Source organism: Triticum dicoccoides, chromosome 6A (assembly GCF_002162155.2).
Source record: "Triticum dicoccoides isolate Atlit2015 ecotype Zavitan chromosome 6A, WEW_v2.0, whole genome shotgun sequence".
Classification (NCBI taxonomy): domain Eukaryota; kingdom Viridiplantae; phylum Streptophyta; class Magnoliopsida; order Poales; family Poaceae; genus Triticum; species Triticum dicoccoides.
This window is the reverse complement of record NC_041390.1, coordinates 11,930,829-11,951,933: the sequence shown is the minus strand read 5'-3', so window position 1 is coordinate 11,951,933 and position 21,105 is coordinate 11,930,829. Positions and strand designations below refer to the sequence as shown.

Genomic DNA, 21,105 nt, shown 5'->3' with positions numbered 1-21,105 from the left:
ATGGTGCTTTATATATAAAGCGGGGGAAACCCTTTTCGTAAGGGAAAGAAGGAAAACGGTGAAGTTTGGTATCGGCACCAATTACTTCTGTTTACCTTCAATTTGGTCCGGTTCTGGTCTCATCTAAAGAAAAAGCATTGATGCAATCATAATATCTTGAGGGTTGGAGATTGCTGATCTGTATCTAATTGTTATATGTTCCTTTTTAGGATTCGAGACTACTGATGGGTTACATGTAAAAACATGCTTGTGAAATGCGATATTTTGCTGATTATCTGCCTTAGCTACACAATTGTCCATGCCTGTCTCCAATACACTCAAAAACATACACATTATTAGATCTGGACTAACTGAACCTCGAGTCCTCGACACACACTTAGACAAAAACAACTAAGGCACATACGATTGGAGATGTTCAAAGAAATAAAATGGAAGTGCATGGGACACTAGCCGGCCAACTAGAACTTGGAATGCAGTATATCGTCGAACTTGGCATAAAACAAACGCTTGAACTCCGTGAGAATTGCAGCCTCTGTATAGATGACTAGCTGCACGCTGCCATCCCCCTGTGTGCTGTTCATCAGGTGCACAAGACCTCCGCGGCTTGATTCTGCACGCATCACAGCCAATGGCTTTCCCCAGCTGAAATCCAAATCATACAACGGCAAGCCAAGCCAGTTGACCACTCTAATGTCCGTCACCGGCAAGTTGCCCATCGCCGGGGTATGGCGGTTGTCCCTCTCTGCTAATGCTAGCTCGACGTAGTCGACCGCCGAATGCACTAGCTCATCGTCCACCCGGGTGATGGTGTCTTTGATACGGCGTGCCACGAAGGCTAGGTCGCCAGAGGTGATGCTCTGTGCTTCTTCAGCGACATTTATGTTTATTATCGCGTTGCCGAAGTAACCATCCGGGAGCGGTGGCGTCATTCTGCGTCGGACATTGGCCATGAATGCGAGGCGTGTTGTGGAGTCTGGTGGTAGCCTCCGAGCTAGACACATGCATTGCCACGTGTGGGCGGTCAGTGCACTGAAGGTGCTCACACCACCGCACGTGAGCTTAAGAGTAGAAAGATGGTCCTTACGGACGGTGAAAACCTCAAGCTTGTTGACAATAGAGGTTTGTGATAGGATCATCTTGGGGCAAAAAACGGAGAGGGCATCGGGATGAACAACAGGTGGATCGCGCGCATACAAGCGGGAGCGGTCATGGCAGGGGAGGTTCACCAAAGCTCGGTCGCCATCCCTAGAGAAAGCAGTCCATGTCTGGAGGAAGTGGAACATGGCAGTGCCATCCAAGGCGCCATGGTGGGTTGCCATCCCTAAGACCACGCTGCCACACTTCAAAAATGTCACCTACATATATGGATTTGCGGCACAAGTTTTACATTTGATTGTTTTTGAATGAATGAAAAACTTGTAAAGGAGGTCCTAAAAAAACTTGTTAAGAAAGAACCAGATATACCTGAATAGCGCACAAGAGGCCGGCTGAGCCGTCGATGTGGGGAACAAACAGCCTCCTTTGCTTTGGCGATGGCTCGAAGTTGCTAAAGTCATCGACGGCAAGGCGAGAGTGAGCCACCAGGAAGAGCATGCCTTTTCCGTTGCAGTCGATCTCCATCCTGCCGTCCACGCCCTCCTTGAAGCGGCCGGCCAACGGATAGAAGGGCACAAGAGCCATGCTCAACGCCGTCTTCAACCTTGTCACGTCGAAGAAGTCACCGGAGGTAGTTTCATCGCCGGTACGTGGACGGTAGAAGTGGACGACTGGGGTGTAGCCTCCGTGGACTAGCATGAGGTCCAGCGGCGACAGACGGAGCGCTCTGCTCGGCGTGTCCGCGGCCGGTGTTACAAAGCAAGACTCTACCACCCGCACCTCCTCCTCGCTGGCCATTCTCCTTCCTCTCCCCTCACCTATCTTCTCTCTCTCTCTCTCTTCTAGCGTTAGCTACTGTGTTGGCAATGGAGCAAAAGCAGCACTAAAACATGTTGAAGTAGAGATGGTTTCCTCTTAAAAAAAGGAAAGAGATGGCATCTTCGCAAGCAATTATTGATGGAGCGATCTGATCTCACCATTTTCTTTGGCTGCTGCCAGCAGCATGACCTATGGATGGACGAGAATCAAATCGCAATAACGCATGCCACCAAACAATGGCGGGACGGTGGTCCGCCATTTCCCACTGAACGAGCATCAATGGCTGGAGACGAGCATCAATAGCTGGACCTGCGCCTGCCACCAAACAATGTCTTTAATTTCCTTGAATATGTAGGAGTAGGAGACAGCATCATGGTGAGGACTGAGGACACAGCTGTAGAGAAAGAAAACGACGAGATTTGATATTAACGCCATGAATGTCCCCATCAACCAGATCGACCTCCTTTCTTCACCATTATCAGGTCTAAATTTTATAGGACTGGAGACCGCTGAGCGATCACATGCCAAAGGATATGCGATCCTTGCTCATCAGTCCTCACTGCCCATTTCCAACTCGGTAGGAAGAGAAAAGAAAAGAAAGACAGTAGGTAGAGCAACAAGGAGAGAAACAACTACTACTCCAGAATGGCCGGCGAGGAGGAGGTGCAGGTGGTCGAGTCCTCGTTCGTCACGCCGGCGGCGGACACGCCGAGCAGAGCGCTCCCGCTGTCGCCGTTCGACCTCATGCTAGCCAACAGAGGCTACACCCCACTCGTCCACTTCTACCGCCGACCAGAAACCGCCTGCGACGACTTCTTCGACGTGACAAGGTTGAAGACGGCGTTGGGCAAGGCACTTGTGCCCTTCTACCCCCTGGCCGGCCGCTTAAGGGCGGGCGCCGACGGCCGGTTACAGATCGACTGCAACGGCAAGGGCATGCTCTTCCTTGTGGCTCAGTCTCGTCTCACCATGGATGACTTCAACGACTTCAAACCATCCTCAAAGCAAAGAAGGTTGTTTGTTCCCCACGTCGACAACTCAGACGGCCTCTTGTGGGCTGCACAGGTCCGTTTGATTCCTAATTGCTCCTTTTTTTTCTACTATCCAAAATCAATTACAATTAACAGTACTAACATTTACTACTACGAAGCAATTAGTAATATGTACCACAAATTAAGCCATACATCTATGTATGTAGGTGACATTTTTGAAGTGTGGTGGGGTGGTCTGAGGGTCGGCAACGCCCCATGCTGCAATTAGTAATATGTACCACGAACATGTCTATGTATGTAGGTGACATTTTTGAAGTGTGGTGGGGTGGTCTTAGGGTCGGCAACGCACCATGCTGCCATGGACGGCTCTGTTGTATTCCACTTCTTCCGGACATGGTCAGCTTTCTCCAAGGACGGCGACCGGGCTATGGTGAACCTCCCCTGCCATGACCGCACACGCTTGTGTGCGCGTGATCCACCCGTTGTTCATCCCGAAGCACTTGCTGTTTTTAGCCCCAATATCAACCTACCTCCACAGCCGGGGCATGTCGTCAACGAGGTTGTTGTCTTCACCCTTTCCAAGGACCAACTTTCAACTCTCAAGCGCATTTCTGGTGGGGATGCCGTGAGCACCTTCAGTGCAGTCAGTGCCCACCTGTGGCAATGCATGTGCTTAGCCCGGATGCTACCGCCGGATGCTACGACCCAGCTTATGTTCTCAGCCAACATCCGTCGCATCATGAGGCCACCACTCCCAGACGGCTACTTCGGCAATGCTATAATAAACCTAAGTGTCACCGACAAAGTGCGTGACATCAGTTCGTGTGAGCTGACATACATCGTGCGGCGAATCAGAGACACCCACAGCCGGGTGAACAATGAGCTAGTGCATTCGGCAATCGACTACCTCGAGCTAACAAAGAGAGACGACGAGCGCCCGGCTGCAGGCAATTTGCCGGTGACCGACATAAGAGTTGTCAGCTGGCTTGGCATGCCGTCGTACGATGCGGATTTCAGCTGGGGGAGGCCATTGGCTATGTTCCGTGCTGAACCAAACCGTGGAGGTTTTGTGCACCTGATTGACAGTGCAGAGGGTGATGGCAGTGTGCGCATCATCATGTCTATAGAGGTTGCAATTCTCAGTGAGTTCAAGCGTTTGTTGTATGCCAAATTCAACAACATGTTGTATTCCAAGTTTTAACCTGCATTTACCAGGTGTGTTCGAGACATGGATCTTTGATATTTGTACCCTGTAGGGTGTTTGTACCCCGAGAAATAATCTGAAGCAGCTGCGCTATGCTTATCCAATTGAAGTCAAACCTTTTGGTAGCAGCTGCAGAGTAGAGTAGTTGCTCGTGGAATGCATGATTTTGTTTAGTGCGATGAACCGAATTAATGCAAATGCGGGCTATAACGGGCTATTTGCACATGAGACCATTTAGCGGCACCCTGCTGAAAAGACTATTTCTAAAATTATGATTTTCCTTGTAATAATGTATGTAATGTAAATTAATGTTGTTTCTACTCAAATATCATATGGGTCCAGCCAGGCAGGATCAATGTCTTCACCAAAATTTGACACTTGTTCGAAAAAGAACTAGAATTTGATACTGCTGGCAGAAACTATTAAGAACATTGATGCTTGCCCCTAGTCTTTGTGTCAGGTTGGACCTAGCCTCCTTTGGATATTCACTAGTCCAGCATACAGTAGTCGTAGTAAGAAACATGTTGTGAGTTAACCGAGACACTGAGGTAGTACTAGTTGACGATGGAGATGGGCCACCAATGTCTTTGATTTGCATCAATGGGAGACGCATCATCGTATGGTACGTACAGCTGTAGTGAAAGAAAATGATGGGATCCCAAATCGCCATGAATGTCTCCATCAACTTTTATTTACCTTTAATTGTCTGGTCCTGGTTGATACAGATCATATATCGAAAGAAGGATGCTTTTAAATAATTGCTGCTTGTGGAATGCGATCCTTCTCTTTAAATAATTGCTCCATGATCGGTGCCCATTTATAACCGGTACTCCCTCCGTCCGGATTTATTAGGCCTAAAGACAACTTCTCTTAGACCAAGACACATAGTAAATTGCTCACATTAATTCTTCCATTCCACTCCCAATGCACTCTCTCACATGCATGCAGCCAATGAAAAAATATGCATGAAGTGAATTAATTTCCCAGCCATGGCACCAACAACAATGGCTTTCAATACAACCAATGAAATGGTTGCATGCATGCACCTTTCCAAAGCAAGGCCTTATAAAAAGGGACATGCTTGTGATGCTAAGAGGCCTAATAAATCCGGACGGAGGGAGTAGTAGTTAGCAGTAGAAGGAAAAAGAAGAACTGGAGGGAGAGAGCAAGAAGGCGAAACAACTAGAATGGCCGGTGAGGAGGAGGTGCAGGTGGTAGAGTCCTGCTTCGTAACGCCGGCCGTGGACACGCTGAGGAAAGCGCTATGGCTCTCGGCACTCGACCTCATGCTAGCCAACAGAGGCTACACCCCGCTCGTTCATTTCTACCGTCGATGTCCCGGCACCGAAACCACCGACGACTTCTTCAGCGTGACCAAGTTGAAGACAGCGCTAGGCAAGGCCCTTGTGGGCTTCTACCCCATGGCCGGCCGCCTCAGGGTGGACGCCGACGGCAGGTTAGAGATCGATTGCAACAGCAAGGGCATGCTTTTCCTCGTGGCTCGCTCCCAACTTACCATCGACGACTTTAGCGATTTGAAACCATCACCAAGGCTGAGGAGGTTGTTTGTTCCCCAAATGCTCTCAGCTGAGGTGTGTGCCACCCAGGTCAGTCTGATTCTTACATAAAGAGCTAGTTTTTATTTTTGTCCGTCTTTTTTTCTTTCTAACCAACTCAACTATATTATATATGGTAGTGCACTACTATATGTATTACATATACATGCCTACATGTGTAACAAACTAATCCATGTATGTATGTGTAGGTGACATTTTTCAAGTGTGGTGGGGTGGCCTTAGGGACGGCAGTGCACCATGGCACCATGGATGGCATTTCCACGTTCCACTTCTTCCAGACATGGTCTACTTTCTCGAGGGATGGCGACCGGGCAGTGGTGAAGCTCCCCTACCATGACCGCACCCACTTGTGTGCACGGTACCCACCCGCTGTTCATCCTGACACCCTCTCCCTTTTTTGCCTCAAGATCAACCTATCCCAGCCCTTGGGGGCCGTGGTCAATGAGGTTTTCACCCTTCGCAAGGATCAACTTTCCACCCTCAAGCGCATCTGCGGTGGCTCCGGTGTTAGCACCTTCAGTGCCGTGAGCGCCCATTTGTGGCAGTGCATGTGTCTAGCTCGACAGCTCCCACCAAACTCCACGACGCGCCTCGCGTTCGCCGCCAACATCCGGCGCGCCATGACGCCACCGTTCCCGGACGGTTACTTCGGCAACGCGGTGATAAACGTCAGTGTTGCCGATGAAGCGCGTGGCATCGCCTCGGGCGACCTGGCCTACATCGCGCACCGGATCAAGGACACCCTTGGCCGGGTGGACGACGAGCTGGTACGTTCAGCGGTCGACTACCTCGAGCTCGACCAAGCAAAGAGGGACAATAGCCCTGCCATAGGCAATCTACTGGCGACGGACATGAGAGTGGTCAGCTGGCTCAGCATGCCGCTGTACGACGTGGATTTCAGCTGGGGAAAGCCATTGGCTGTGCTGCGCGCCGAATCAAACCGTGGAGGCTTCGCACACCTGGTTGACAGCGCGCATGGGGATGGCAGCGTGCACATCGTCATGTGTATAGACGCTACCATCCTCAAGGAATTCAAGCGTTTGTTGTATGCCAAGTTCGAGAGCATGGTGTATTCCAAGTTCTAGCCGGCCGGGGCTAGTGTTTTCTCACACCTCCGTTTCTATTTGTGTTCTTCAAGCATCTCATATGTGCCGAGACTATTATTTTGATGGTCTCTGTCGAATAATATAATTTCAGTTGGCCTAGATCAAATAATTTTCATGTCCTGGAGTGTGTTAGTGACACGGATGTTTGATGTTTGTAACCTATTGGATGTTTGTACCCTGATTAATAATCTTAAGCAACTATGCTAGGCTTATCCAATTGAATTTACTCTTCTGGTCTCAGGTGCAGAGTAGAGTAGTTGCTCGTGGACTGCTCGATTTGTTTAGCGCGGTAAAGACAAATAATTCTAATGAAATGGACTTTTACGGGCTAAAGCATTTTTGGTTCATTTTATTTAGTCCTTGTGCTCTGTCTGTGATGGTGCTCACTCTGCTCGGTTACCTTAGCCATGGGCCATGGCAACAAAGGTTAAATTATTGGAATCCATCTAATATACCGAGGAGGGGAGGAAGGTTGTTGAGCACTCGTTATGGCTCGGGAAAGAGACCGGCGAAAGGTCTGTGCTTTGGCGCCAGCACGGGTGTCCGTTTTCTCTTGATAATTTTGTTGTGATTATCTTTTTCATGCCAGGGCGTCTGGTGAAAACCCATGTCCGCTATGGACTCCACAGCGGTGACACCCTGCGCGACTACCCTCTTGGGGCGCTGTTGTGCAGTCCATGTGCCCTGGTCATGGTGCTGTGTCTCCTACTGGACTTTCTCTGCTCTTGCTCAGTGGCGTAGTCATGTCGTTTTTGCGCTCTTAAACAGTTTTTCGTGCGATTTATATTGTCCATTTATCCTTTGTTTTGATGTGCATGAGATCTTCGTCACTAATTCGTATCGATCGATCGTTTACTATCGTTGGTGCTTTATATATAAAGCAGGACGAAAGCTTGTTTTGAGAGAGGAAGCTTTTCATATATGTACGCATGTAGGTGACACCTTGTTGCACTGAAGTTATCAAATGATTCAGGTAGAGATGGGCCACCAAAACCATGTGTTCTATTTCCATCAACATGAGACACTCCGCTCAAGGGAAAGAGGGAAAACTGTTATATTTGTGTCGAATATTATGTACGCGAGGGGTTACGTAGACTTGGAGTTGTAATTGGTGTGGTTAGGTACGAGTTGTGTAGGAGTCAGACACTTGTATCCTAGGCCTCTTATATACGGAGGGGCAGCACACGTTGTAACCTATGACGACTTGATAGCAACAGGTACGCGGCGGAGCCGACGCTTGTGCCGGCGCCCGGGCGGCTGATGTTGCGGTATCTTGGGGAGGAGCGCCCGTAGTCATGCCCCGGGGATGTAGCCATATTGGTGAACCTCGTTAACAAATATCGTGCCTCGGTGTGTCGTTTATGATCTTGCATTAGCGTTTTATTCTAACAAAAACGATGAAGTTTGGTATCGGCACCAACTACTTCTGTTTGCCTTCAATTTGGTCCGGTTCTGGTCTCCTCTAAAGAAAAAACACCTATGCCATCATAATATCTTGTGGGTTGGAGATTGCTGATCTGTCTCAAATTTATTTATGTTCCTTTAGGATTAGAGATCACTTGATCTATTACATGACAAACGATGCTTGTGAAATGTGATCTTTTGCTGCTTATCTGCCTTGGCTAAACAATTGTCCATGCGCGTCTCCAATACACTCAAAGACACCCACATTATTAGATCTGGACTTAGTTTGAAACTAGACATACACTTAGACAAAAACAGCTAAGGCACATACGATTGGATATGTTCAAAGAAATAAAATGGAAGTGCATGGGACACTAGCCGGCCAACTAGAACTTGGAATGCAGCATGCCGTCAAACTTGGCATAAAACAAACGCTTGAACTCCTTGAGAATTGCAGTCTCTGTATAGATGACCAGGTGCACGCTATCATCCCCCTTTGTGCTGTTCATCAGGTGCACAAGACCTCCACGGCTTGATTCAGCACGCAACATAGCCAGTGGCTTTCCCCTGCCGAAATCCAAATCATACAACGGCAAGCCAAGCCAGTTGACCACTCTGATGTCGGACACCGGCAGATTACCTGTCGCAGGGGTACGGCAAGTTCAGTGGCGGAGCTACCCAACCAAAGCTGGGCGGGCCAATATGAAGGAAGATCACTATATTTTTTTCTCGTGGCTCAGTTTACTTTAATCCTACACTGTATTAGCTTTGGAATGGGCGGGCCATAGCCCATTTTCATTACATGTAGCTCCGCCAGTGGGCAAGTTGTCCCTCTCTGCTAACGCTAGCTCAACATGGTCGACCGCCGAATGCACCATCTCATCATCCACCCGACTGATGGTGTCTTTGATACGGCGCGGGACGTAGGCTAGGTCGCCGGAGGTGATGCTCTGTGCTTCTTCGGCAACACTTATATCTATTATCGTGTTGCCGAAGTAGCTATCTAGGAGTGGTGGTGTCATTCTGCTTCGGACGTTGGCCATGAACGTGAGGCACTTTGTGGAGTCCGGCGCTAGCCTCCGGGCTAGAGACATGCACTGCCACGCGTGGGCGCTGAGGACACCGAAGGTGCTCACGCCAACGCCGCCGCACATGTGCTTAAGAGTGGAAAGATGGTGCTTATGGAGGGTGAAAACCTCAAGCTTGTTGACAACAGAGGTCTCCGATAGGATCATCTTGGGACAAAAAACAGAGAGGGCATCGAGATGAATAGCAGGGGGATCACGCGCATACAAGCAGGAGCGGTCATGGCATGGGAGATTCACCAAAGCCCGGTCGCCATCCCTAGTGAAAGTGGTCCATGTTTGGAGGAAGTGGAACATGGTTGTGCCGTCCATGGCGCCATGGTGCGTTGCCGTCCCTAAGACCAAGCTGCCAAACTTCAAAAATGTCACCTACATATATGGATTTGCGGCACAAGTTTTTTATGAAGTATATGTCTGTATAACTACAATTGATTGTGTTAGAATGAATGAAAAACTGGCTGGGGCAGTGTTTGGGAAGAATTAAAGGCCCGTAAGAACAAACATGCCCTCCGATGGCAACACAAGTCATTCCCATACTATAATGATCTATTTGCTCTATATGATGGTGAGTTTTAAATCCTTAACTCGAGTTACGGTTTGTCTTGTACAATGATCTTAAGTGAGATTCTTCTGGACATAATCCATGCAGGGCGCTACACTCAAGGAAGGAGTTGTCGTGGCATGGACTATTATGCAAGCAAGGCCACAAAATTCTCTCAGGTCACTACATCATATTCGCAGCAGTTGGAAGGTCCCGAGGAGCATTTTTGCTCACCTACACCAAACCTACCTGCTCCTGGGGATTCATGCATGCATACTGATACTGAAGAGGACAATGGAAGCACTGATTGGTTCTGCACAGATGATCCATTAGACCTAGAAGTTGTGAACTCAACTCAGGTGAAAGATTCCGTATTACATGTTCAATCACAAGATGCACTACCAACACATAGAAATTGTCAACCATCTCATTCTGCTCCTGAGCTTACTAGTGCTAAGCGGGGGAAAAGACAGAAGATTAATTCTAGTATTGATGATTTCCATGAGAGGTACCTGAACCTCAAAACAGAAGAGATGGAATGGTTTGCAAGCCATCGAGGAGAGGAAATTGGAGGATCCCTGTAGCATACAAAAATGCATTGTTGCACTTGAGGGGTTGCCGAATTTACAAATGGAAGATATGGTGAAAGCAGCTGACCTCTTCACCGTCAACAAGGAAAACAGGGAAGTCTTCCTCTCGGTTTCAACTAATGCATTATGACTGGGATGGTTAAGAAATAAAATTCAAAACACCTCAAGAAGTGGCTTTGTATGTTGTTGCAGGCACTTGTAGTACTACTAATGCAATTTTAATGGTAACAAATTATCATGTAGTGCTAAGGTACTAGGCTAGGAAAGGGTACGTGACTTTTGTGTATGTGTTCCTGGTTGACTAAGGTACTAGTGCAATGTTAAATGAAACTTGATCACAAATCCTTTTGATTGACTAGAATTACTTCCAGTACAAACCAAATTGTTTTACCTTCATTACATAGGGCTCATCGCCTTGCATTGTAGTCAGCCCACATTGCATTTGCCATGGCATCTCGCATGTCATTCCCAGCTTGCCGCATGCTATCAAATAAGGGCACATCAACATTGTATTTGGTATCTCCATCTGGTACATCTTCCATATTGCTTTCATTTATAATCACACAACAAGCCATAGAAATATCAACCTGAGTGTCAATATCATATGACGTAGCAGCCTTTAGTATGGGATACCTCTTTTTTAATATACTGACAATTCTCTCAACATGATTCTGAAGCTGAGCATGGCGGAGGTTGAACAATTCTTTGGCGGATTGCGGCCTCTGCTAGACTTTTCCTTGTTCTTGCAAATGATACCTTGTTCCCCTATATGGAGCAATGAATTCAGGTGTGTTTGCATAGCCCGCATCTACAAGATAGAATTTACCAGGGTATACACTAAAACCATGCTTAAGTGAGTCTTGTAGAACTCTTGCATCTGAAGCAGAACTCTCCCAACCAGGATGTACATGCACGAACTTTAGATCAAAGTCGCATGTGACCATGCAATTTTGTGACAGTCCTTGTTTTCTATTTCTATATGGATCTTGCTGTCCAGGTGGAATGGTCATGGGAAAGTGAGTGCCGTCAATAGCTCCAAGACAATTCTGTAAATTTCATGCTGAAATTAGAGATATGCACACATCAAATTTCCCTAGTATGAATTTACCATGTCAAAATATTACATAAGTAGTACCTGAAAGTATGCAAATTTTCGCTGTCTTAAGATGCGATGTGGGCGTAAGGATGGCAAGCGTATGTAGTTGCATGATAGTGATGTTATCGCGTTGAGCACAACTCGAAGATAATAACTGACCGTTGATCAACTATGTTGGAATATATCTTGCACCGTCCGATTGCTTGCATTCTTTGATATTGGCTATAGAAATATACCTACTTGCTCTTCCACGGATACACATGTTCAGTCTTCAAGATTGCACTTGCTCTTCCAGTGAGGATGGATGTATGTATTGGCATTTTTGTGGACGAGCTACTGCCATCTAATGTAGGGTGTATGAGAAAAACGAATTCATCTTCATTTCCTGATCGCCTACGGTAGTTTGGATTCATTGGTTGTTACTGGAAACTAGCAAAGTGGCCCGCTCGATGCGCGGGCTAGAACTTCAGAAAGTTTATAATGAGCATATTATTTGATTTCTGAAAAAAAAATCAGACGGAACTGTGAATATAAAATATCATTTCTGTAGTTACAAAAACAATACCCAACGAATAGTTGATTTACATTTATGAAGCGCATTTGTACTTTGGGCTAAATGCAACTACATTTAATGTCAAAACTGTTATACAACATCATTCACTGGCACATTTCATTAAACAATATCAAGATACATAGGAGAACATAATTCGTATACATATATGGTTATCACAAATACTACAATAATTCTTCAAGTGTCCAAACATTCTCCCCCGACTTTGATTGCTCGTGCGGATAATAATCAAAATGATTCAAACAGTTTCAAATATCCAACATGCCGAGGTTAAATATAACTTAGAATAGATGATGCAACTCAGTGCATGTCTTGACAACTGTGCTAAAAGCATGACTTATTCAACCTCTTGCTTGGCATAAAAACACATTATCCTGAGCTTGATCGGCACTTCTAACATTACAAGAGGTGTCCATATAGTCTTTTGGCGAACATGCATGGTCAGTAATAGAGATAATACATGGTGGAAAAGATCCAAAATGTACATCACGTGAATAAACATATGTGTTCCCGGCAAAAGAAAGGATTAAACATATGTGAACCTAATTGAGCAGATAATAAATCTTTAGCTCCGTATGACCTCTGCCCACAAAAGGAAAAGATGCTTCTATACTTTTATAACAACATGGTCACACGACACCAATATAAGATTAAAAATTGCCAGAAAGTGAATTCTCCTTCACAATATGTAAAAGTCGAACGCTAAGATTTAAGTGTAGTGCTTGCAGTTCTCCAGAAAATCCCAATCTTTTGAATTTTATTTTGGCGTCGATAAAACATCTTCTCAAACCATAGGGATCCCACTGCAAGTGTGATTTAGAGATGCAAGGAATAACAGAGCTTCTCCTTCGAAAAACATATGTTGGTCCCCAGTATTACCGGAACATGTATTACTTCAATATAAGAATAGCAAAATAATCTCGCGCACCTTCTAACTAATAGCAATGAATCAAAGCCTGCCACATTAAATATCAAAGACAATATGTAGGAGAAGCATAAAGAACATATAGAAGATACATGTCTCCATGAATAGAGCTTCGAATTAACTTACATAGAACATATCACATGTGAATAGTGTGTCATGTATATATCCTTACATGAAAACATTGAAAGTTTAGTAGCAAAATATATCATCCATCGAGAAAAATTGCTACTTCTTGTGAGATCGTATTGTCATGCAATTTTCCGCTTCCACCTGATTTATAAGAAGCTCTAAAAGACTTACTGTTTCTCTATCACCACTACTTTCAATTCTACATCCCTATTGGACCGAGTACCAGTTCGATCCATGTCTTGCTGAAACACTGATATTGTCAACCCAAACTTATTCTCATGTCACTATTCAGTTCGCAATGTATTCCTATATTATAAGTTATTTAGAAAAATCTTTTGATGTAAATACATCCAAGATGGTGTGTATTCATTAAGGCTGAAGTCAATACAAATGGGAGGGATCATATTACATTCCAAGACGACACACTTGTCTTGTAGACTGCATAGTTAAAAAAAATGACACCAAAATTTACAAATAAATAATGCACTCGGTAAGGGAGAAAAGTGCTTTTCAACATACAAAATAATTTTCTCAAAGCTACAGTAGTAAAATTTTCTATATAGGTTGCAGTGGGAAAGGTGAAGCGAAGCAAATATTAGAATATTATCTTTGATGGTTGAGGCCCATTTATCTCATGTCCCTGTGCGGCCATGCAACTAAGAGCTGAAATCTTTCAAGTGTGACGCAAGATAAATTACCAATGCCAGGCATATTAAAAGTATATCCCGCAAAATTTTAGACAAAAATGTTGATAATGGCAATGTAAACAATTGCACAGTTTATTCTATTTGAAGGAATGGATGAAGCCTGTAATATCTCACGTATCAGCATGAAAAATCTGATAGAATTGTGACATGAACTCCACACACTTGTGTAGGTTTATTTAAAGCTTGCAATGCAGATCATGCAAATGCAATTAACATGTCCATCACATGAAAAGTTGGGAAAATAGAAATGAAATTAGTAAAGTTACAAGGATAAAATTGATCATAAAATATTCTCCTGAAAAAAGGTACCTAGTTACGGTGCGATTATATCAACACTTTCGTTCCTTCTGATAAACAGAAGAGAGAGAGAGAGAGAGAGAGAGAGAGAGAGAGAGAGAGAGAGAGAGAGAGAGAGAGAGAGAGAGAGAGAGATGTAGCATTCATATGTATATATACTGACTGCTTGCTTGAAAATTTATATCAGAGATGCTCCCTTTCTTCCATGTGAACTAATAATGTACACCGTCAACATGAATATCAAGGCCTCTAGTTCAGTATTCAACTTAAGCACCATAATTTTATTATTATTTGCATGACGACACAGTAGGTAGGTCAGTATATTTTGATGTGTTGGGTGGAATGTATGACTGGGAGCGTTTTTACCCTCGGTGAGGCTGCTTGGGTCATGTGCAACATACGACCTGAGAGTATGACACAAACTATCAAGCACTATGTACAGCGTTCAGGTGCTAGTGTCCTCGCATCACTAAAATTCCCTTACATACACGTGCATGTACACTACACATCTCATGTTGGCCTGTTTTTCAAAGATTTATTTTTCTGAATCCATGAAATCATTAATTGACCGGTAAAAAGAGAGAGAAAACATGTGTATCCATGCCACTGGAGCGTCTACACATGCAGCCATACTGGATCGATGTCCACGTACTCCAGCTATGTGGGGTGCATGCTGCAATTGTCCTCCTCAACCTCTACGGCTGCATATGTTTCCAAATATTTTAGGCGGCGGTCTGCCCTTTTTTTTTGCAGGCGGCAGTCTGCATCTTTGATAACTTGACAATAAAATAAACTAAGTAGAGGTGGGTTTATACCTGATCCTGCATCCAGTGAACTGTTTACACAGTCGACTCATGCTGGTTTGATAGATACATGAGAAAGGAAGCAAGATTTTTACCCGCCTTGGAGAGTGCTCTACTTGCTCAAAACCTGAGCTTTCTGCAAGGACAATTGTAGCCTTAGCCAAATGACATGATCGTTCCCTGTGCTAGCTAATAGAAATTGGATAATGATTGAGAAGTTTTTACTACATACAATGATTGAAAGACTGATAATAACCAATTCATGTATTCTTGCTGAGACAAAATAATGTGAACAATTACCTCATGGAATACTTGCAACTTTATCTTGATGAGACTGCATGTACACGCATAGGCAGTCCTTAGGCAATTGAGGAAAACTAAACATGAATGTATCCAATATGCAAATAACTTGGGAACAGGGAGGCTGCAAGGTCACAGTGGATCCTATTCACTACCCGTGATCAATCATGAGCCACACCTCTAACTTAGGCAATGAAGGAAGAACTATTCCCAAATCTCTTCGTCAGATCATCTGCAAAGTTCCATCCCGCCATGGATCCTGCAGCCCATCGCTGTCATGTTGCTCTTCCCCCCTTCCTCTGCATCATGCTTCCTTCCTTCTATAGTCCCTGCTACCTTGCCAGGAGACCTTCTGTAGTCTATGGATAGTCTATGGAGCGGGAGCTGCGTGAGATCTTGACATCGCAACGGCGGCGGCAGTAGAAGGTCGTAGGGCAGCCTCCACGTTTATGTTTTCCAAGCCCACGAAACAATTTTTTTTTACCTATACGGGAGAATTCAAGGATATATATTTTTGTAATGCAATGAAAAGAGGATGGCAGTGGTGGGTAATTTCTTCCGCTTTAATGTGGATCTGACGGTTATGGTTATCTTTTTTTTTACCTAATTCCTTGTATGCGGGGCAAGAGGGGAGGACAGCAATAGAGATTGAGACTTTCAAAAAAAAAAAGCAATAGAGATTGAGATTTTAGACGTGAAATAGGTGCAGTTTTTTTTTGTTAAACCAAGGCCAATTTCCATGTAAGTAATGGCAATGGTGGGTAATTTTAATCACTTAAATCGAATGGCTATTAATCGTTAATCCTCCAAATAGATGGTTAGATCTTTCTAATTATTGTGGGAATTATAATCTATTTCTCTTTTTTGTGGTTAACCCGTCAATTACTTTTTATATATAAATAGATGGTGTGGTATTGCTTGAATGAGGAAATGTGATGTTCAAATGAACTCAGCAGTAAGGAACGGTTGTGTGAATGGTTTGGCTGTGTGACGTGAACGGCTGTGTGGTGTGTGTTGTTCGTAAGCTTGTGGTTTATGTATGTATATATAGAGCAAACGGAGTGCAACAGCTAGTATGTGCAAAGGCTAGAAAGTTTTTTCTTGTGATCCGAACACACCATATTTTTTTTATTCCTCTACTTTGGAGACCTGTGATTTGCACTGTGCATCCAACTTCACTTCCTGTACCTTTTCCCATTCCTTTGCTTGGCTCTCCTCTAGTCCGAACACAGCCTTAAGAAAGAACCACACATATATACCTGAGTGGCGCACAGGAGGCCGGCTGAGCCGTCGATGCGGGGAACAAACAGCCTCCTTTTCTTTGGCGATGGCTGTCTGTGAGATGAGAGTGAGCCATGAGGAAGAGCATGCCCTTTCGGTTGCAGTCGATCTCCAACCTGCCGTCCCCGCCCTCCTTGAAGCGGCCGGCCAAGGGGTAGAAGGGCACAAGGGCCTTGCTCAACGCTGTCTTCAGCCGGCTCACGTCGAAGAAGTCGCCGGTGGCTGTTTGGTCACCGGAACGGCAATGGTAGAAGTGGACGAGCCGGGTGTAGCCTTCGTGGACTAGCATAAGATTGAGCGGCGACAGCCGGAGTGCTTTACTCGGCGTGTCCCCGGCCGGCGTTAGAAAGCAGGACTCTACCACCTGCACCTCCTCCTCCCCGCCGGCCATTCTGCTTGCTCTGCTCTCCCCTGCCATCTCTAAGATTTGAAAAATAGTGCGCTATAGCATCACTAATAGCACGCTATAGCGTTTTGAGAATTGTCTCGCTAAATAAATCGTGTACAATGGCACGCTAATAGCACGCTATAACACGATATAGCATGCTAATAGCGTATTTCAAGGCCCGCACTATTTTGCTGTATCGCCCTATTTTTTTCACTGCTTCTCCTCCCCCCCTCTCTCTCGTAGCGTTAGCTACTGTGTCTGTGTTGGAAATGGGGCGAAAGCTCAAAAGAATATGGAAGAAGAGATCGTCTTCGTCTTAAAGAAAAAGGAGAGATATTCACAAGCAATTATTGATGGAGCGATCACTTCTCGCTGTTTTCCCACTGACCGGTCCGTCCATCTGTGTGTCTGTCTGTCTTCTCACCTCTTCTTCCGGCGTCTATCTCTCCCTGCTCTGCCTCTAACAGGGCCCGACAGAGAATCAACGGCGGGACGTGCGCCTGCCTCCAAACAATGTGTTTAGTTTCCTTCAATGGGTAACACAGCAGCATGGTGATGGTACTACAAAAATGCTAAGCTCTGCTCACTATCATACAACTGTAGGGAAAGAAAACGACGAGAGTTGATATCGCCATGAATGTCCACATCAACCAGACCGCTTTTCTTTACCATTATCATGTCTAGAAGATATGCAATCACATGCCAAAAGATATGCGATCCTCACTGCCCATTTCCATCTGGGTAGCTAGAAGTAGCAGCAGCCCTAGAAGAAAAGCAAGACAACATCCGGTAGTAGCTAGAGCAACAAGGAGAAACAACAACACAACTACTCTTAGGAATGGCCGGCGAGGAGGAGGTGCAGGTGGTGGAGTCCTGCTTCGTGACGCCGGCGGCGGACACGCCGAGCAGGGCGCTCCGGCTCTCTCCGTTCGACCTCATGCTAGCCAGTAGAGGCTACACCCCACTCGTCCACTTCTACCGCCGACCAGAAACCGCCGGAGACGACTTCTTCGACGTGACCAGGTTGAAAACGGCGTTGAGCAAGGCGCTTGTGCCCTTCTACCCCCTGGCCGGCCGCTTGAGGGCGGGCGCAGACGGCACGTTGGAGATCGACTGCAACGGCAAGGGCACGCTCTTCCTCATGGCTCACTCTCGTCTCACCATGGATGACTTCAGTGATTTCAAGCCATCAACGAAGCAGAGGAGGCTGTTTGTTCCTCACGTCAGCGACTCGGATGACCTCTTATGGGCAACCCAGGTCTGTTTGATTCCTATCTAGTCCTTTCTATCCAAATCAATTACTAACTACACCTACAATTAACAGAAGTAATATGTAGGAGGGTACTATTCAGAAGCAATTAGTAGTATGTAAAACAAATTAATCCATATATGTATGTAGGTGACATTCTTAAAGTGGGGTGGGGTGGTCTTAGGGTCGGCAATCCATCATGCTGCTATGGACGGATCTGCTGTATTCCACTTCTTAAGGACATGGTCAGCTTTCTCCAGGGACGGCGACCGGGCTATGGTGAACCTCCCCTGCCATGACCGCTCGCGCTTGTGTGCGCGTGATCCACCTGTTGTTCATCCCGACGCACTTTCCAGTTTTAGCCCCAAGATAAACCTACCACCGCAGCCAGGGCCACTCGTCAACAAGGTTGTGGCCTTCACCCTTGGCAAGGACCAACTTTCCACTCTAAAGCACATATCTGGTGGCGATAGCGTGAGCACGTTTAGCGCCGTGAGCGCCCACCTGTGGCAATGCATGTGTTTAGCCCGGCAGCTACCCCCGGATGCTGCGACACAACTTATGTTCTCGGCCAACGTCCGCCGCATCATGAGGCCACCACTCCCAGACGGCTACTTCGGCAACGCGATAATAAACCTAAGTGTCGGCGACAACGTGCATGCCATCACCTCGCGCGAGCTGAGCTACATCGCGCAGCGAATCAGAGACACCCACAGACGGGTGAACGACGAGCTAGTGCATTCGGCAATCGACTACCTCGAGCTAGCAAAGAGGGACGACGAGCGCCCGGCTACAGGCAATTTGCCGGTGACTGTCATTAGAGTTGTCAGCTGGCTTGGCATGCCGTCATACGATGCGGATTTCAGCTGGGTGAGGCCATTGGCTATGTTCCGTGCTGAACCAAACCGCGGAGGTTTTGTGCACCTGATTGACAGCGCACAGGGTGATGGCAGTGTGCGCATCATCATGTCTATAGAGGCTGCAATTCTCAGCGAGTTGAAGCGTTTGTTGTATGCCAAATTCGACAACATGTTGTATTCTAAGTTTTAACCTGCATGTACCAGGTGTGTTCGAGTCATGGATGTTCGATAATTGTACCCTGTTAGGTGTTTGTACACCAAGAAATAATCTTAAGCAGCTTACACTAGGCTTATACAATTGAATTCAATCCTTCTGGTCTCAGCTTCAGAGTACAGTAGTTGCTCGTGGAATGCACGATTATTTTTACTGGGATGAAGATAATTACTGCAAATGGGATGGTTTACGTGCTCAAGCACTCTTGGGTTATTTATTTTTAGTGCCTGTGCTCTGTCTGTGTTGGTGCTCACTCTACCCGGTCACCTTCAGCCATGGCAGCGAAAGTTAATTGATTTGAATCCATCTATATACTGGGATGGGAGGAAGCTTGCTGAGCTCGGCGAGGGAGTAATTTTTAGTTGTAACAATGTAAGTAATGCGACGCGGTCACTCTGCATACAGGTCCAGATGTTCCCAGGTGTGATCAAGAAATCGTTTAAAATAACTGAGAATTTTATAAAATTTATGATTTTTTTATGGTGCAAGATGATCGAATGCGTGATGCCCATGTAACTGAAAACTTTATAAAATTATGATTTTTTTATGGTGCAAGATGATCGAATGCGTGATGCCCGTGCCAAATTTGGTGGAGTTTGGACATTCGAGGAACTCATGGCAAAAAGGAAAAAATCAGGTCTGTGAGAAAGTTTGAAAAAGCGCAGTTTTCATAGCTGATTTTGTCCATTTTGGCGCGAGCTCCACGAATGTCGTATACCCATGAATTTTTGCACGCACCTGGAGGTCCACCTTTAGTCCCGGCCGGCGACACACCGAGGAAAGCGCTGCAGCTCTCGCCACTCGACCTCATGCTAGCCAACAGAGGTCTCACTCCAGTCGTCCGCTTCTACCGGCGGCATACCACCGACGACGCCTTCTTTGATGTGACCAAGTTGAAGACAGCGTTAGGCAAGGCCCTCGTTGCCTTCTAGCCTATGGCCGGCCGCCTCAGGGCTGACGCCCATGGCAGGCTAGAGATCGACTGCAAACAACAAGGGTGTGCTCTTCGTCGTCACGCACTCTCGTCTTACCATTGTTGACCTCAGCGACTTCAAGCCATCACCAAGGCTAAGGAGGTTGTTTGTTCCCCACGTCGATGACCCAGCCTATATCGTGTGCGCCACCCAGGCAGGGTCGGCCCTGTGTTTCAGAAGGCCCTAGGGTGAACTCGACCCCTAAGTTCTAAGACCATATATATGTATGTGTGTGCATGATACACAAACATATGTATCTTTAGTTTGAGATTTGATACATAAACATATATAACTTCATTTGCATAACATTACAACTAAACTTTCAACCACAAATCTTTAGTTTGAGATTTGACTATAATCATTATTGAAATGTCATATTACAATAGAAAGACTAAAAAGACGGGAAAATGAAGCTAACTTGACATGATTACCTTAAATGCGAACCAAATTCGACTAACTTCAAAATTTTATACATCGGACGATCAGAACTCTAGACACATACACATAATGACAAAAAATTAAGATGGTTGAATACATATTGTGAAAGATTGAATTTGAAAAAAGTATACATAAAAAATTTGAAACTTTGTGCACACTGAAACTGAAGAGATATTCTGACACTAGTAGAAAAGGGGGCTTTGGTCCAGGCGGGTAACCCCATTAGTCCCGGTTCAGTCCAGAACCGGGACCAATGGGTGCATTTATCCCGGTTCGTGCGGCTAAGGCATTAGTCCCGGTTCACCTGGGCCCTTTAGTCCCGGTTCATGCCACGAACCGGGACTAAAGGGTGTGACGCCCATTAGTCCCGGTTGCCATTAGTACCGGTTCATGTCACGAACCGGTACTAAAGGTCCCATTTTCAAACTCCCCCCCCCCCCACCCGCGTGGACCGCCTTTT

The 21,105-nt window shown here is 45.9% G+C and overlaps 4 protein-coding genes and 2 pseudogenes across 6 annotated transcripts; 4 read left to right on the top strand and 2 right to left on the bottom strand.

Annotated features, from left to right (window-relative positions):
• Positions 1 to 236: 236 nt before the first annotated feature.
• LOC119319327 (hydroxycinnamoyltransferase 4-like) lies at positions 237 to 2,208 on the bottom strand. The gene is made up of 2 exons (XM_037593819.1): positions 1,465 to 2,208; positions 237 to 1,355 (listed from the first exon to the last, which is right to left on the bottom strand). Exons 1-2 carry the CDS (start codon positions 1,891 to 1,893, stop codon positions 459 to 461), a joined length of 1,326 nt encoding a protein of 441 aa, XP_037449716.1. The 5' UTR covers positions 1,894 to 2,208; the 3' UTR covers positions 237 to 458.
• A 200-nt stretch (positions 2,209 to 2,408) lies between these two features.
• On the top strand, positions 2,409 to 4,214 carry LOC119319324 (putrescine hydroxycinnamoyltransferase 1-like). Its single transcript, XM_037593815.1, has 2 exons — positions 2,409 to 2,979; positions 3,208 to 4,214. Exons 1-2 carry the CDS (start codon positions 2,560 to 2,562, stop codon positions 4,105 to 4,107), a joined length of 1,320 nt encoding a protein of 439 aa, XP_037449712.1. The 5' UTR covers positions 2,409 to 2,559; the 3' UTR covers positions 4,108 to 4,214.
• A 999-nt stretch (positions 4,215 to 5,213) lies between these two features.
• LOC119319325 (putrescine hydroxycinnamoyltransferase 1-like) lies at positions 5,214 to 7,010 on the top strand. 3 transcript variants are annotated; one of them, XM_037593818.1, is made up of 3 exons: positions 5,216 to 5,717; positions 5,876 to 6,004; positions 6,095 to 7,010. In XM_037593818.1, the coding sequence occupies exons 1-3, from the start codon at positions 5,298 to 5,300 to the stop codon at positions 6,770 to 6,772; spliced, it is 1,227 nt and encodes a 408-aa protein (XP_037449715.1). In that variant the 5' UTR covers positions 5,216 to 5,297; the 3' UTR covers positions 6,773 to 7,010. The 3 variants fall into 3 exon arrangements, with proteins under 3 accessions (XP_037449714.1, XP_037449715.1, XP_037449713.1); XM_037593817.1 differs by having other exon boundaries at positions 5,214 to 5,702; positions 5,876 to 7,010; XM_037593816.1 differs by having other exon boundaries at positions 5,219 to 5,717; positions 5,876 to 7,010.
• Positions 7,011 to 8,583: 1,573 nt separating this feature from the next.
• On the bottom strand, positions 8,584 to 16,940 carry LOC119315476 (annotated as a pseudogene).
• A 781-nt stretch (positions 16,941 to 17,721) lies between these two features.
• LOC119314842 (hydroxycinnamoyltransferase-like) lies at positions 17,722 to 19,312 on the top strand. The gene is made up of 2 exons (XM_037589530.1): positions 17,722 to 18,168; positions 18,310 to 19,312. Exons 1-2 carry the CDS (start codon positions 17,749 to 17,751, stop codon positions 19,207 to 19,209), a joined length of 1,320 nt encoding a protein of 439 aa, XP_037445427.1. The 5' UTR covers positions 17,722 to 17,748; the 3' UTR covers positions 19,210 to 19,312.
• A 628-nt stretch (positions 19,313 to 19,940) lies between these two features.
• Positions 19,941 to 21,105, top strand: part of LOC119315475 — a 4,117-nt pseudogene continuing 2,952 nt past the window's right edge.